At 53.2% G+C, this 17145-nt stretch overlaps 1 protein-coding gene across 1 annotated transcript; it reads left to right on the plus strand.

The window, feature by feature from the left end:
• The first annotated feature begins 763 nt into the window (after positions 1-763).
• PLEKHG3 (pleckstrin homology and RhoGEF domain containing G3) lies at positions 764-15482 on the plus strand. Its single transcript, XM_042781145.1, has 18 exons — positions 764-1105; positions 1891-1988; positions 3214-3283; positions 3616-3662; positions 3767-3917; positions 4018-4149; positions 4406-4588; positions 4762-4854; positions 5152-5238; positions 5534-5567; positions 5881-5979; positions 8478-8567; positions 9016-9054; positions 9453-9472; positions 9964-10236; positions 10832-10945; positions 12834-14277; positions 14779-15482. The coding sequence occupies exons 1-18, from the start codon at positions 764-766 to the stop codon at positions 15480-15482; spliced, it is 4020 nt and encodes a 1339-aa protein (XP_042637079.1).
• The last annotated feature ends 1663 nt before the right edge of the window (positions 15483-17145 follow it).

The raw sequence follows: 17145 nt of genomic DNA on the forward strand, positions 1-17145 counted from the left end.
TACAACCAGAATGCTCCTTGGAAGCGAGAATGGCCAGACTTTGTCACACCTACTTTGGTCATGTTGTCAGAAGGGCCCATTCCCTGGAGAAGGAGATAATGCTATGTAAAGAGGAGGATCAGTGAAAAGAGGAAGCCCCTTAACAGGATGGATTGACACGGTGGCTGCAAGATAGGCTCAAGCATAGCAAGGATTGTGAGGATGGTGCAGGACAGGACAGTATTCCATTCTGTTGTATGTAGGGTTGCTACAAGTTGGAGCCAACTTAGTGGCACCTAACAACAGCAACAACATTATCATTGCTGTGGTAACTGTTTATGGAGGACTTATCTGTGCTGAACGTCACTCTCAGGGTGTTCTGGGCAGCAGGTCATTTCATCCTCTTACAGCCTTGCAGGGCGGTGTACCTATCCTCGTTTTACAGGTCAGGAAGCTCCAAGAGCCTAAATACTTTGAGCAGCTGAGCTGGGCTTTGAATTCCATCCGAATACACCCCTGACCACCACGTTGGCAGAAAAGTCTTCTCTGCTTTCTGGGGGTCTTGAGTCGGAGCTCTTTATTATTGTCCCTCTTCATGGTCCTCCATCCTGGGAAGGGATAGAGGTGGAGTAGTTGAAATCAGGAAGGAATGTGACTTGGGCATCCTTGGAGATGCTCACGGAGTCCGTGGGGCAGATCCTTCCTTGGGGTTCAGAGTTTTGACCTTTTGCCTGTTTTTCTCCAGAATCTCCCTGGCATACCTGTTGTAGGCAGCGATGCCAGGATGCCTGTCTCTGCCTCCCTCCGCCAAGACGGCAGCCAGGAGCGACCAGTGAGCCTGACCTCCACCACCTCCTCATCAGGCTCCTCACGGGACAGCCGTGGGGCCATGGAGGATCCTAATGGCTCGGAAGCTTCAGCCGAGAATGGAGCAGGCTCTCCACGTGGCCGGCAACTCCCCAACAGCAACAACAACTCCAGCAGCTGGCGGAACATGAAGGGGCCTCTCTCTCCATTCAACAGCCGGGCCATGGCAGGGCATAAGCTCAGCTACCTGGGCCGAGTGGTGCGGGAGATTGTGGAAACAGAGAGGATGTATGTGCAGGACCTTCGCAGCATAGTTGAGGTGAGTGCTCGACCACCCACCTCCCTGGGGCTTCAGGGCTAAATGTGGAAGGAGGACTACCCATCTTTCCTCATTGGGCTCAGGGATTCCGGCCTCTGGTGACTCAGCTTTCCTGTATAAGCTTAATTTTATCCTGGAAAGCAAAACTCTCCTTAACACGTTTGTCTTTGAAGATCGGCTTTGCATGGAGTAGTATGGTGGCCTCCTATCTCTAGCTCTTGTTTCCTGCCCTTGTTAATGCCTCACACTCTTTCTGACTTTGGGTTTTTGATCAGTAGCCTGGGCCAAAAGAACTTCCTGCAGTTCCCCAGAGAGCAACCACATTTGATAGGGAGGGAGAGGGGCTCCAGCCTGACTGGGAGGAGAATAGCCACTAGAGAAGTTGTGCTCAGAGGAGACAGGACACAGTGAAGACACTGGATTTGGACATAGCCCCTTTGGCATCCAGATCCCTGGTCTGTTGTTTGCTGACTATGGGACCTTGGCATGTTGTGTAACCTGTGAGCCTCAGTTTCCTTGTTTGTTAATGAAGGCACACCCACCTTGCGGGACTCCTGTGAGGATTAAATGGGTTAATGTAGATGAAGTGCTTCACATTACTAGGCACACAGAAAAAGGGGACTGGGATTGCCATTGAGGAATGCCTTTAGCCCTTCTCAGGAGGTAGCTGATGTCTGTGAAATTGTATTCTAGCTGTGAAATGCAGTCAGAGACAAAAGATGTGGCTGGTTGTGGGGTAGGGGGCAGGACTCCAAGGCGAGGTGCTGACTTCCCTCTCTGCACAGGACTACCTCCTGAAGATCATTGACACGCCTGGGCTGCTGAAGCCTGAACAAGTCAGTGCCCTCTTTGGGAACATAGAAAACATTTATGCACTGAACAGGTATGTTATGTGAGTGGGCCTGACATGCACCTGGTTCTACACATAAGGCCCACTGCAGGGCCTAGGGAGGAGCCCTGGATGTCCCTGGACTCATATTGTGGCGTGTGGGCCAGGCCCGGTCTCTGAGGGGGTAGCAAAGTGTGGTCAGCCCCTACACAGCATTATAGTTCCCTGCAAGAGAGGACGGCACTAGCTGGACATACGGGCTGAGTGCTTCCTGTCAGACAGAGAGACATAATTTGAGGGCATGTGCCTTTGTGTCTACCTGAGCCAGCGCCTTCTCAGGGAAACTGCTGGACTCTTGCACACGGATGCTTTCCCCTCTTGGTGGCACCTTGGTCCCCCTCATCTTCCTTTCCTGTTTGTGTGTATCTTAATGTCTTCTCCACCTCACCGACCCCTGAGAATTCAGGGTTCCCTGGAGATGATCTGACCCACCAGTGGAATGTATAGGCCAGGCAAGATGTGATGGGGGAGCTGAGCATGGCCTGGCAAGGGCCTGCCTCTGACAGAGGTGCTTCTCTAGGCCCGAGTGTGCTGCCTCAGACCACAGACTTCCTAGGGATGGAGAGCTGGGTCAGAAGGAGCAGAACTTGAGGGGAGAGTGGTGATAGAACAGGTGAACCTTATCCTAGGGCCCCTTAAGGTGACAGATGGACCTCCTGCTGTGCAAATGTCAGAGGGTAGGGTGAAGGTGAGGCGTAGCCTGGATTAGGGGGTAGGGTCAGGGAAGGTTAGGGAAAGAGGAGGAGCACAGAGGGAGGAGGCCGAGGAGCATGGTTTCTAGGGTTGCATAGTTTCTCCATTTAAGAAAAGGGAACACAGGGACTCACCCCATCTCTCATCCTTTCTCACACCCTTCTGAATTGGGGGTCTTGGTTCCTTTGCAAGCCCCACTCTTTCCTTTCCCCTTTAATCTTTGCTTTTGTGTGTTTGACTCCTGTCTGCAGAGGAGCTGTGTTCCCGCCTAAGGTGGGTACTGGTGTCTCCTCTTCGTCCCTTGGTTGTGAGCATGTGTTTCTCCCTCCCTCTCTGACTTTGCGGTGATGCTCGATGTTTTCTGTGGTGACTGCCAAGGGGCAGGGTTTGCTCTGTGGGTGGAAGCCCCAACTCTCGAGCATGACAACAGGGCTGGCGGTGTGTCTAGCACGAGGAGGTGGGGAGAGGGTAGATGGCTGGCTGCTGCAGCCAGTTGGGGTCTGATGGCTGCTCTCCCCTCCCCCAGCCAGCTACTCAGAGACCTGGACAGCTGCAACAGTGACCCCGTGGCTGTGGCCAGCTGCTTTGTGGAAAGGGTAAGAAGGGCTGGGTCCTTGCTCCTTGTCCCATCTTCCTGGGAGTTCAGAGGGACAGGAACTCCATTAGAGTGTGTTTAAGAGGGCATCTGAGTCCTGAGGGTCCCTCTCTAGGGGGAGTGCCAGGTGCCCTGCCTTGAATGGGAAAGGTATTCTGGGGTGGAACAGAAGGCATGTCTTAGACAAATGGGTACAAAAATGAGCCTGCAGGCTCTAGGGGGTTGGGACAGGGTGAGCAGCATATGCTCTGTGGACCAGGGGTCTGTTGGTGGTATAACCAGGTTTATAGCTAAATAGAAGCTTCCTGAAATCACTATTTTGTTCTTTCCTAGAGCCAAGAGTTTGATATCTATACCCAGTATTGCAACAACTACCCCAAGTGAGTAATTGGGGTGGGGAGGGGAGCCTGAGGTATTTGGTGAGTCCATTACACCCTCGTTCCCCAGCCTGTCCCAGATGGTTATGGCCCCCTCCCGCCTCCAGCTCAGTGGCTGCACTGACGGAATGCATGCGGGACAAGCAGCAGGCCAAGTTCTTCCGGGACCGGCAGGAGCTGCTACAGCACTCGCTGCCTTTGGGCTCCTACCTGCTGAAGCCAGTGCAGCGCATCCTCAAGTACCACCTGCTGCTCCAGGTAGCCTGGGGAGCCCTCCTTGGGATGTGGGGGTGAGGTGAAAAGGTAAGGGGGCTGGGCCCTAGAGTCTGGGTTGCCTAAGCCCCTGTCTCCTGCCCAGGAAATCGCCAAACATTTTGACGAAGAAGAGGATGGCTTTGAGGTGGTGGAGGATGCCATTGACACCATGACTTGCGTGGCCTGGTACATCAATGACATGAAGAGGAGGCACGAGCATGCAGTTAGGCTCCAGGTGCTGCTGGGTTGGACAGCAGGAGGGAGACCCGACCCAGGGACTGGCGGGCAGGGCAAATCTGCTCTTGGGGAGAGGGTGAGCTGAAGGGTGGCAGCCCTGTATGGGACAGGTTTCTCTGGGGAAGCCCTTGGGCAGAATGTGTCTGGGGGACCCAGGCTATGACTGGCTCTGTGTAAACCCCTTGGAGAGCCCCATGTGGTTCCTAACAGGGTCATAAGCAGCCTGACCCTGGGGCTGGGGCCTTCTCTACCAGGAGATTCAGTCACTGCTCATCAACTGGAAGGGGCCAGACCTGACCATCTACGGGGAGCTCGTCCTGGAGGGCACGTTCCGTGTGCACCGTGTGCGCAATGAAAGAACCTTCTTCCTCTTTGACAAAGCACTGCTTATCACCAAGAAGCGGGGCGACCACTTTGTCTACAAGGGGCACATCCCGGTAACCAGGACCCTCCGCCAGCCCGGGCTCATCTCTCTGTTGTGCCTCCCAGCCTCTAGTGTTCTGAGAACACTCATCCTGCTTTCCCAGCAGTCTCGTGGGGATGGGCTCCATGCCCCAGCTTGGCCAAGCCCCTCCCTCACCTGCTTGCCTACCCTCTCCCTCTGCCCTAGTGCTCTTCCCTGATGCTGATCGAAAGCACCAGAGACTCCCTGTGCTTCACCGTCACCCACTACAAGCACAGCAAGCAGCAGTATGGCATCCAGGTGAGGGGCGGGCCAGGGGTTGTCTTTGCAAGGCCACAACAGGGACTCTAGAACCAAACACACCTGTGAGTGAATCCCAGCTTCTCCCTTCACTTAGCTGCACTAACCTCAGTGTCTCTATCCTTAAAATAGTATGTGCTCCTTAGGGTGTGGTGAGGAGTCAAGGCACCTTCACCAAGGCCTCAGCGCAGCCTGTCCTCCACCTCTGCCCTCCTTGGCAGAGATATAGTCCATACTGGCTAGTTTTAGGCCCTGTATTGATAATCCCTTAGGTTCCTTTCCTTTGGGTCCTCTCAGGCCAAAACAGTGGAGGAGAAACGGACCTGGACCCACCATATCAAGAGGCTCATCCTGGAGAACCACCATGCCACCATCCCCCAGAAGGTTAGTTCCCAGGTGGCCCCCTCCCTGGCTCCTGATGGGGCTGCAGGGAGAGGGCTTCCTCAAAGCTGGCTTGGAAGGGTCTGCTAGCGCTCAGTCTCTGGACTTTGATTCTACTGGGTGGTGGGCTTCAGTACAGTGATGCCTCAGCTCCGCTGGGTGGCAGGCGTCAGTAAGTGGATTCCTCGGCATGGTTCAGCACTATGGGTGTCACAGAGCAGCAAGAGTGAGTCCTGCGGCCCATGAAAGGCACAGAACATAGCATGGTGGTGACTAGCTGGGTTTCCTTCCCTTCCAGGCCAAGGAAGCCATCTTAGAAATGGATTCTTATTGTAAGTATGCTCTTCTCTGCCTATTTTGTCGCTAATTGTGTGCATCTCTAGGCCAGGCTGCATCCGGGGGAAGGGAGGATAGGGAGGCCCCTTTTGGCAGGGCTTGCAAGGCTGGTGGCATACTTGTCACCAAGGTGTGGGGCTCTCTGTCAGAAGCCCCCAGATGCCACTGATGTAAGATAAAAGAGGAGGGGACTCTGGAGCCTTCTGGTGCATGGACCTTGGGTGGGCTGCAGAGATGTGGGGAATGGGCAGAGTCCAGGCGAGGCAAGTCATAGGAAGACAAAGACTCAATTGTCTCTCTTGTGTGCAGATCCCAACCGATACCGCTACAGCCCAGAGCGGCTGAAGAAGGCTTGGTCCTCCCAGGACGAAGTGTCCACCCACATGCGCCAAGGGCGCCGGCAATCTGGTAAGGGAAGGCCCGTGGGGGCGGAGACATCTTCATAGTACCCTTGGCCAGGTGGGGGACCATCTACAGCAATGTCTCGGGCTGCTGCTCTCACTTCCCAGGGTTTCCTGGAAATCCTGGGAAAGGGCAGGAGGGAGGATCAGAGGGAGTATCGATGGAGCACCATCTGCCTGCCCCCGTGCTGCCCTCCCAGTAGGCACCTATGGGCCTTTCTTACCCATTGAAGTTGGACAGCTTTTCTTTTTCAAGCCTTGAGATACTTATTTACTTAGGTGTTAGGACCCTGTTTGGCTCCCTGCAATTTAAATCTCCTTCTTTTACCACCTGCAATATCTAGTCAGCTGGAAGTAACTGCTTAGACATCAAGAATGGTCCCCAGCCCAGTTCTGGAACAACAGAGCAGATACAGGACTTGGGAAAAACAAATTAGATTTCAAGGTGGCACCAAATCCAGACAGGAAATATTTACTTTGGTTCTCAGGACAAAGTTCCACTTTCCTCTCCTGGGTTTTCTTCCATTACTGAACTTGCTACTGTGTTCTTGGATTTGTTGGAATGAATGGTCTATTTAGTAAGAGAAAACTTGAATTTTATTCTTAGGTCTTAGGGTGAGGAGTGTGTGTTTTCTGATTTTACTCCCTATTCGGTCTGAGGTCCAGGGACAGATTTGGCCTAAACTGTGCTGCCTGTCAAATGTGTCCACACGGTGAGAGTTGAAGTGAGGACCGTCTTAAAGACCCTTGGGCTGAAACATTTTGGAGCGATTGAGAGCCATGTCCTGGCTTGGTTTTTCATAAGTGTATTGGGCTTTGATTGGCCATAACCTGTGTATCCCCTCAGTACCTGTGTAGACTACATTTTGGCTTTGGTCTTCTAGAAGGTGGAGCTGAGCAATCGAGAAAGGTTTTGTGGTTTTGTCTTTTATTGCTCAGGGTGGATCTTGAACCTGGACATATTTGTTATGGTTGCAAAAGTCTTTTGGTGCCAAAAGCTAAAATCTTCAGATGGGGGTGTTCCTTTGTAAGTCTCTGGCCCTCCCTAGTCCTCTTTTTTTTTTCTTCTTCTTCTTCTATAATTCTCTTCCTATCTCTCTCACATTCACCTTTGACTTACCATAGCTTAGAACTAGAAGTTTCTTGCACGTAGAAGTGTTCAATAAGTGACCACGGTGGTGATGATAATAGTAATACTGTCTGTCATAGTATCAGCATCACAATAGGTCTCCAAGCTTTCAGGAAATGAGCCATTTTAGAGAGCTGAAGCTTGCACGTGGCTGAGGCTTTGTAAACTAAAGGAGCTGTTGTCGGTAACCATTATTAAATAGATGTCTTTCTAAAATATGATTCATGCTCTTAAGTCTTTTAAAAGAGCTGATGCTAACCACAGTTGAACTTTTTTCTTAAAAGTTTGTGATCTTTTCTTTAAATGCAACCAGAACCACTATTCATTTCCAAAACATTCTCCACAGTTGAACTTTCCTTTTCCTAGTGTTGGTGTCCTGGCGTCACTCATGTATGTTGGCCACATTCTCCAGGGTTTCGGACAGGGGGCCATGGGTTACCACAGAGACAGCTTGCATTTGAGGTGTGTGTCCCTCCACACAGTTCTTCCCGCACACTGTAAAGAGTTCACTTTTGTTGGGCTGAGAATGTTGGCCTGTAGCAGCCCTTCTAACCAGTTGAGCTTGAAGAAGTGTGGTCACATAGTGACCATCTGTAGCTTGAGGGAGCTCTGAAGTGGGGGGCCTCGGCCATATGTAGGAGCTTCAGTGCCTGGACTTTGCTGACTACTCTGATTATTGAGAGGCCTTTTTCTGCTTCCTAATTTTAGAGAGCTAAGATGGACAAGAATTTATGCTATTAATAAGTGAGGGACTATTGTCATATCTGGGAACTCTGGTAGCGTAGTGCCTAAGGCACTTGACTGCTAACCAGAAGGCTGGCGGTTCAAACCTACCAGCCACTCCTTGGAAGGAAGATTGGGCAATCTACTTCCATAGAGATCCTGCCTCAGAAACCCAAGGAGGGATCACTATGAGTCAAATTGTCTCGATGACAGTGAGTTTGGTTTGAGTTTTATTGTTATATCTTGTCATTTAAAAAACATTCCTGATTTCAAGTTTTAAAGTGAAAGAGTAGAGCATATTCTATTTTTCTTACTTTTAAAAACAATTGGATGTTTACTTATAATGATGCAAATTGTGTGTGTGTGTGTATACACATGTGTGTATGTGTGCATATTTAGCAGAAAAAGTTGTCTTTGTTATGTTCTCCTGTGCAGGAATAGCTAAGGAGATCTTTCTAGACTTCCCTTCTGGCTCAAAGTTATACAACTTAGTGACCATCTGTAGGCCTCCCACCTAGTGCCAGGTGGGCTAGGTGGGGGCTCGGGACAGGGAGGTCCCCAAGACAATGTCCTCTTCTCTCTGCCTTCCACCTCAGGCTGGGTAAAAAGTGATACCATCAACCTAATGGATGTGTTTTGTATTCTGTCCCCAGAGCCTGGTCAGCTCCCGTACAGCCGGGCAACGCTCCCCAGTGGGCAGCGAGGCTTCATGGTGCCAGGCCTTGAGGGCCGTAGAAAGTCGGGTGCGACCTCTGCTTTCCAGCTGGGGTGCTATGAGGGGGCTTGGCTGTGGATGGAGCTAGCGCTTTGATGTACTCTTGCATGGGGGACATGGGGCTTGAGGTGGAGGCAGGAACCTCTGGACCCGAGGCTGATTGGTCTAAAGTGGGCAGCGTAAGGCTCTGTACTCCTGGGCAAGGTGCACTAATGCAGGGATTGTGGGCAGTGCTCCTGCAGGCTGGATCAAGTAGAGGTGGATGGGAATGGCCCAGCCCAGCTCTGTTGGGCAGGTGTGAGGGGACTCAGTGACACTGTGGTAGGCAGCCCCCTTCAGCCCCCAGGGCTGCTTGGGGCCAAGCCAGAGTGGACTTTGAGCTGTAATAGGTTGGCGGTGTTGTGAGCTTGGAACCAGGACCAACACAGCTGTTTCCTGGTCTTTCCTGACTCTGTCAACTCATTTTTCCTCCTCAGAGCCAACTAGACACCTGCTCAGGCAACTCAGTGAGAAAGGTGAGGGTGTGTGAGGGGGGTGGACAGCCATTCCCAGTGAGTTCTTAGATCTGGGTGGGGGGTTGTCAAGAACAGTTTAGAGAGACTGTCTCTGTTGCTCTTTTTTCCTTTGAGGAGAAAGAGCCTGGCAAGGGGCCCCCCACCCCCTTGTTTCCTTCGTCAGGGAGTGCCTTGAGCTAGCCTCCTCCCCCCACACCCACCCACACCTTGCATCCTGTCCTCAGACCTTCCCTCAAAAGCCCAGGAGACTGGATGAGGGCCCAGGGAGTAGGTGCCCCAGTGAGGCCTTCCTCAGAGGGCTCTGGACCTCTGTAGAGGGGCTCTTTCTCCTGCTTATTGGTTTCTTCTCCTCAATCCCTCTGCCTTATGTGCTGTGGACCCAATGGTGGTATCAACAGCCAGAGCAGCAGGACTGAAGGTAAGGCTCATGGGCACTCAGGGGCCAGGGAGGAAGAGCCTGGTGAAGGGAGAATGAGAGGGATTCCCTGGGTCCCTTCAGCAGTCATCATCTTTATTCATTCAGTATACACCTATCAAGCACCCGCTGTGTTCTAGGCTCTAGAGATGAATAAGACTTGGCCCCTGCCCCTGTTGACGCTTCTGTACCCTTGTCCTGGAACAATGCCCTGGTGGTGGTCTCCCAGCCTGGATCCTCTCTCATCCACCCTTCCCTTTGGGACAGGCAGGGCTTTTAGGGGCCTGAGTTCCTGATCAGGCCCCAGTCACAGTGTCTCCAGGTCCCAGCCCTCCCACCATGAGAATCCTGCTCCTTGCTGATCCCCAGTGGAGACCAGGGGTTGGGTATCTAGATACAGACTTCTGTATGAAGCTTCCCTACCCCCTACCATGGGCAGGAGGAGGGGAGCTTGCCCAGAGCCTGGTCACGAGGGGGTCCTGTGCTCTGAACAGCATGCAGGCAGTGCTGGCACTCTTCTGGACTTTGGGCAGCACCCTTGTACTCGGGTCCTGCAGCCAGAGGCAGAAGGGACTACCCAGGAGGAGCAAGAGGAGGAGGAAGAGGTGGTGGAGGAAGAGGAGGAGGAGGAGGAGGAGGAAGAGCAGGCCTTTCAGGTCTCTCTGGAGGACCTGGCTGGGCATGAAGGCAGCGAGAAGGGGGCTGGGCCAGAGCCCCTAGGCTCAGAGGAGGAGGAGGAGGAGGAGAGCCTGGCAGTGGCAGAGCAGGTAGCAGACTTTGCGAGCTCCCTGCTGGCCGCCCTCCACTGCTGGCACTATCGGGCCAACGCTTTACTTTTCTCCCGGGGCGCTATGGTGAGGTGTCTGTTTGATTTCCCCTCCTCCTTGCATGCTCTCTAGCACGTGCATGCCTGTCCAGAGCCTCCTCCCCCACCTCCCCCCAACCCGCCCCGCTACCCAGTTCCTTCACTCCTGCCGTCAGCAGTCTTAACCTCCTTACTCCCTGTTATGCCCTGGTGAGCCCTTGGCATGTGCTGCTCCAGAACTGGGCACTAACCAGTGTACTACCCAATAAGCATGACTAATGGGGTGGGTGGTGGAAGGGTCAAGTCCACTTGGCCTAGAAGGGAAGGTGGGTTCGGCTTTTCCGAGAGTGTAGCTGGAGACCACAGGCCTGGTGCAGGGATTTCCACGTCCCCAGGCCTGCTGTCCAGTTTGACTCTGGGATGGCTGAGATCCAAGGTTGACTCTTAGCACAGCCCGGAGTCCTCCTTGGGACCGGGGAGGGGCTGTGTGTTTTGGATGCAGAAGGTACCAGCTCCCAGTTGTCCCAGGAGCTGATGACTGTTTCTATTGGCTGCAGGGGAAGGGCCGGAGGGAGTCTGAGGGCTCCAAGGGCTGCAGAAGGCCCAGCGTCCGGTCTCCAACCAGTGCTGAGAAGCGCATGAGCTCCGAATCTGTCTCTTCCCTGCCAGAGGTAAGCAGCTGCTGAACAGCCAGCAAGTGGAAGGGGCATGGTGCCGCTATAGCTGGAACCCAGGTCTTCAGGTAGGAGCTACAGGCACAGGTTCTCCTGTTGGGGCCCTGGGAAGAGGGATTCCCCTGTCCTGGGACTCTCGCTCTTTCAGGAAGCCTGTCTGGCCTATGGGCACAAAGGTTGGTGAGCAGACAACCTCTGTTTATGAATTACAAGGAGGTACCCTTTCTCTGGGCAGATACAGTCCCATGCTGAGGGGCACAACTAGTGGAAGTGAGCTAGATTTCACACCCTTTCTGCCAGACAGCTTGTATAAGACATGAGGCCCTGTCCCCAATAGTATGCCAGGCATTTAAAACGCGCCTGTGCCCACCTGGACAAAGAGGTATAGGGTATTGCTGTCTGCTGGGCATCTTCTGTATGTCCTCATTTTATTCTTCTCTTCCATCCACCACCACAGCCCTGGAAGGGAAAAAGAGGCTCAGAGAAGTTGAGTGGTTTGCCTGATATTGGGTGGCTTCCAAGGGGTAAACTGAGGCTAGACGTAGACCATGACTTGGGTCCATAACTCAGAAGCCCCTCTCTTCCCACTATCTCACACTGCCTGTGGGCTGTAAGGAACTGACTGAGCCTTTCCAAAGTTATAAGGAAGGGCCATGAGGCTAAGGCTGGGTTGCAGGTGGGCCCCTCAGCCAGGACCAGATTGAGAAACCTAGGTGACACTGGATAAGAGCCCAGAGCAGAGCTCTCCAATAACCTTAGAATGTGAACCTCCTGTGTGAGTTTAAATTTTCTAGTAGCCACATTAAAAATTTTTTAAAAAAAAGGGGGTGGTATGAGATTAATTTTGCAGAATATCTCAATTTATCCAAAATATTGTCATTTCAACATGTAATCAATACAAAAAGTCACTGGTGACAGATTTCATATATATATGTAGGAAATCTTTGCGATCTGGGTGTATTTTACTGTTAGAGCAGGTCTCATTTTGGACTAGGCACATTTCAGGGGCTCAGAAGCCCTGTGGCTTATGGCTGCTGTCTTGGGTCTACAGCTCCAGATCATGGGTCCTACTTTGCAGCTTTTGGAAGAGAACAAATGAGATTGGGTCTCACTGCTCAGAATGTAGAGCACTTGCTTTTTTATCTTCTCTCCAAAGACCTGTCTCAAATGCTGCCTCTCTTGGCCACTTTGATGGTTCAAATGGCCTTCCAGGTGGTCAGGAGGGAATCCTCAAACTTGTTTTCCTCCCTGCCCCTCTGGCTGTGTGTATGCAGAGTTGGGCTGTGCCCACAGACTCCATGGCTGCCTGGTGGGATCCTAGTCCTCATCCGGTGGCAGGATTGCAGAATGTGCTTACATTGCCTTCAGGATTCTGAGCCATGTGGGAGGCCCTGGGCCTGCAGGGAAGTTGGGACCCCACCTCTCATGTTGCTCCTCATGTGGGGGAGCCCCTAGGGCTTTAAGGAGCTACCTCAGCATGGACAGAAGCGTCCTTATGCCTTGGCTCTGTGAGGTGCCTTTACAGAAGCCCCTGAGAGACTAGGGAAGTGCCTGACCTATGTGTGTCCCCACCTTGTCCCTGTAGTTCCCAGGCAGGCTGCCACTGAGAGCAGCCATCACCCTATCCCATCCACACTCCTAAGATTTTCCTTGGGTTTGAGGACATGGCCTAGTGCTCCAGCTGCAGTGTGACAAAGGGACTTGATCATATTCTTCTCCCTGAGGACCTGTTGCCTACTTTTGAGTCACGGTCATGCTCGTAGCCTCACTCCTAGACGACAGCCTCCCTCATTGGGCTTTGAGAAGGCCGTGTTGTTCCGTCATCCCCTGGATCCCTTGAGGAAAGTTTTCTGCTTACATGTGAGTTCTCTGTGTTATGTCCCAGGTTGAGCCAGACACTGAGCCTGGGACAGAGCAGGAAGTATTTGTTGCCATGGAAGATCCCAGCACTGAGGAGATGCCGTCTGACACGGAGTCTCCGGGAGTTCTGGAAACAAAGCTTGAGGCCCACCAGGGGCTGCTAGAGATGGACCACATGAGTGACATGGTGGACTTTGTGGTGGCTGAGAGCTCCGAGAATCTTAAGGCCCTGAGCAGTGAGGAGGAGGAGGAAGAGGAGGAGGAGGAAGAAGATATGGGGGCAAGTCAGGAGCCTGAGAGCCTCCTGCCACCCTCTGTGCTGGACCAGGCCAGTGTCATTGCTGAGCGCTTTGTTAGCAGCTTCTCTCGGCGGAGCAGCTTGGCTCTGGAGGATGGCAAGTCCAGTGGCTTTGGGACCCCAAAGATGGCCAGCCGTAGCAGCAGCATGCTCAGCCTTGAGGGCAGCGAGAAGGGCCCAGCCTGGCATGGCAGCATCACAGACTCGCTCAGCTCCCAGCTCCCAGGAGAGGTGGACATCAGTGTGGGAATGGCTACAGAGAATAGCCCATCCATCAATGGGACAGAGCCCCTAAACTCGGGCTGCCCAGCCGAGCCTGACCAGTCCCTCTGCAAGAAGAAGGAACCATTGCTTTCCACTCGAGACAGGCTATTGCTGGACAAGATCAAGAGCTACTATGAAAACGCCGAGCACCATGATGCGGGTTTTAGTGTCCGGCGCCGGGAGAGCCTCTCCTACATCCCCAAAGGGCTGGTGAGAAACTCAGTCTCTAGGTTCAATAGCCTTCCAAGGCCAGACCCAGAGCCCATCCCTCCGCTGGAGCACAAGAGACAGGTGAGCTCCCGACCAGCTTCATGGGCCCTGTTTGATCTCCCAGGACCAGGCCAGGCATGCACTGGGGACCCAGCCCCCATCACAGATGCTGAGTTTCGTCCATCTTCGGAAATTGTGAAGATGTGGGAGGGCATGGAGTCTTCTGGGGGGAGCTCTCGGAAAGGGCAGAGCCAGGCCCAAGGCCAGGCAAATGGCTTTGATCTGCACGAGCCGCTCTTCATCCTGGAAGAGCATGAGCTGGGTGCTATCACGGAGGAGTCTTCCGCTGCCTCCCCAGAGAGCGCCTCCCCAACCGAGCGGTCTAGCCCAGCCCACTTGGCCCGGGAGCTGAAGGAGCTGGTGAAAGAGCTGAGCGGTAGTGACCAGGGGGAGCTGGTGGCCCCCCTACACCCCCGCATTGTGCAGCTTTCCCACATGATGGACAGCCACGTGAGTGAGCGTGTCAAGAACAAGGTCTACCAGCTGGCCCGCCAGTACAGTCTTCGGATCAAGAGCAACAAGTCAGCAACAGCCAGGCCACCACTGCAATGGGAGAATGAAGCTCCCGAGAGCAATGGGAAGAACGCCACCATTCCCTGCCTGAAGGAGGAGGCTGGAGAGCCATTGAGTGGTAAAGGTATGACTTGAGGCAGTGAATGGGCCCTTCCCTCACAACTTAGGAATCGGTTTGCTCCTGGGTTTTGACCTCTAAGGAACCTCAGCCAAAGATGGGGCTGGACCCCGGGCGACCAAAGGGGTAAGGTGAGCACTTGTGTCATGGCAGTCAGTCAAAGTTAGACAGTCTAATCTTTGAGCCCTGCATGCTGGTTGAACGCTTTCACCACCTTCCCCCAGCCCTTCCTGTGGAGCAGAGGCCTCTGGAGGAAATGTGGCCATGGTTCCCTCTTTACCTGGAGACGCAGGAGCTCTTGTCTTCTCTGATTCTCAGCCCCATCTACGCTGCCTTTTCTTCATTCTTCCCATTGTGCTTTGATAAAGGGACCCTGGATGGTACATGAGATTTTTCTCTCATCACACTCAAAAGCCCAAGACAGCCTTGCCCACTAAGTCCAGGGCCCTTGCTTGCCTCTCTCTCCCTTCCTGCCCAGTAACTCAGGCAGCTCTCCTTCCCTCACAGGTAAGAGAAAGCTCCTCAGCTACGAAAAGATGGCAGCCCTCAGCTCCCCCAGGCACTGCTATGCTGGCGACATGTCACTACAGCATTTCTCCTTCAGCCCCTCTGCTGCCAGCCCCAGGACTACCTCACCTGGGATCCGGTCCTCAGGCCGAAGCCCCCTCAGCCCTTTTGACACAGAGACCTTCAGTTGGCCTGATGTCCGAGAGCTGTGCTCTAAGTATGCCTCCCACGATGAGGCACTCCTGGAGGGTAGCCGGCCCCGCGGCGTGCCCATCAACCGGAGCCACTCGGTGCCCGAGAACATGATGGAGCCACCCCGGCCAGGCAGAGTGAGCCGCTGCTCCAGCCTGAACACCAAGAAAGGCCGGGAAGGTGGGGAGGCCGCCCAGCCCCGGCCCCCTGGGTCCCCGCAAGGTGGGCTGGACGGAGGCCAGACCTTGTACGTCACAGCGGAACTCACTCTGGAGAATAACCGGCGTATGATTGTCATGGAGAAGGGGCCCCGGCCTGAGGGGCTAGTGGAGGAGGGCAGCGGGCAGGGACTGAGCCTGTTGACAGCTGGGGTGAGACCTAGCCAAGATTTGCAGGAGTCTGCAGAGTATTGGTCAAAGGAAGAGGGGCCTAGGGACCCAGCTGATGCAAGCCAGCAGGGCAGAGTGAGAAACCTGAGGGAGAAATTCCAGGCCTTGAACTCTATAGATTGACTGTGACTGTTAGGGGGAGTGAAATGGATAAAGAACAGAACCTCCACATACTTCCTCCCAAGCCTGAGTCTCCCTGGCTCACAGGGCCCTCTACTCTCTCCTGAAGAACACATCTGTGTCCAGGTGTCCTCAGCAGGTGCCCGTCCTCACCTGCTGCCTGTACTATGCACTGGCGCTCCCCTGGGGCTTGGGACAACTTTCCACAGGCCCACACAAGATGTTTGTCCCCCTCTGAGGTCACTGTGTCAGTGTCCCTTTTGTATAGTTCTTTTCTGGTAAGAACCCACATATTTAAGCTTACCTCTTCCCAGGGAGAGAGAAGCACAGCTCAGGCCTCCAGCATTGGCTGGCCATTGCCGGACAGAGAGGCCTACCCAGGGGAGATGTGGCAGGTGGCCTGGGGAGGCTTTGCTCTTTAACTGGGCCTATTCTTAGAATCCAGGCAGGAACGAGGCCAATAATTTATTGCTTTCCATTCTGTGGTATGTTTGTATACCTGTGCATGTGTGTGCGTGATCGTGAGCTGCTTCTGTTGTTTGTTCCTCTCCTGTTAAGAATGTAATTGACTCAGTTCAGGTACTTTTGAGGGTTGTCTGGCTGCTCTTGTGGTTGTCTCTAATGTACACACATTTCATTATTTGTCGATGGTGCAATAACCACTGCTGACCAACCAACCTGTGTGGCCTTCTTACTGGGGCCAGGGTGGGAGGGTGGGGTCCATGGACCAGGGCTGGGACATAGGAGCTATTGCTTTCGCATGCACTCATTTGTCATCCTTGCTTAGGAAGCGTGAAGCACTCGGCACTTGTGGGAGGTGGGCATGTGGGAAGGAACCTGTTCTCTGCTGCCCCCACTCCTATAGAATACTCTATCTTTCACAGCTCTGAGGGCCTCTTTGGGCTGGCGCAGCTCTGGTTCTTTTCCCAAGAGCCAAAGCTGGACTTTGAAAAAAGTGGGGTGTATGTGTGTGTGTGTGTGTGTGTGTGAACAGAACATTTATTAATAGGTAGAAGTTCCCAAAGTCTGGCACCTTTTATTTTCTCCCTTTCCAATTCCAAGACACCTTAGAAGACAAGGATTCTTATCTTGTAGCCTAGAAATGTCTTAAGGTGGCATGCAACATTGGGTGAGGGGTACACGTGAATATTTCTGGACGAATCTTTAGTTTTCATCCAATTCCCTAAAGGATCTTTGATTCAAAAGGGCCAGGAATCCCTCATTATTTCTTACTTGGTTTCCTGCCTTTTTGCCATGATAGACCAGCCTTGTTTTGCCTCATTTCTTGAAGGTGGGTGGAAGGGTGTGGCTGCAGTGCTCAGGAAGTAGAGCTGCCCCATGGATGTTCCCACAGACCCACTGGGTCAGGGCTTTGTGGGTCTCACTCTGTAGATGGATCCATTGAATCTCACAAGGTCAAGGAAAGATTTGAGGAGGGTGGAGTTCTTTCCCCAGCAGACACCGAACAGGGCAGAGCCAGCTGGCCTAAATGTTCTGTGGTCACTTCAGCAGACTGAGGACTGAACTATCACACTGGAGTGAGAGTTGGAGACCCAGGTTCTCAACAAGTAGCTGGGTCACCTTAACTCTACTGCTCTTTTCTCATCTGTAAATCCAGGGGTAGATGAGTCCCTGCTTCTCAGGCTCCTTGACTCACTCAGACTCT

This window comes from Orycteropus afer, unplaced genomic scaffold (assembly GCF_000298275.1).
Source record: "Orycteropus afer afer isolate SDZICR_OR568_19922 unplaced genomic scaffold, OryAfe1.0 scaffold00088, whole genome shotgun sequence".
Taxonomy (NCBI): Eukaryota; Metazoa; Chordata; class Mammalia; order Tubulidentata; family Orycteropodidae; genus Orycteropus; species Orycteropus afer.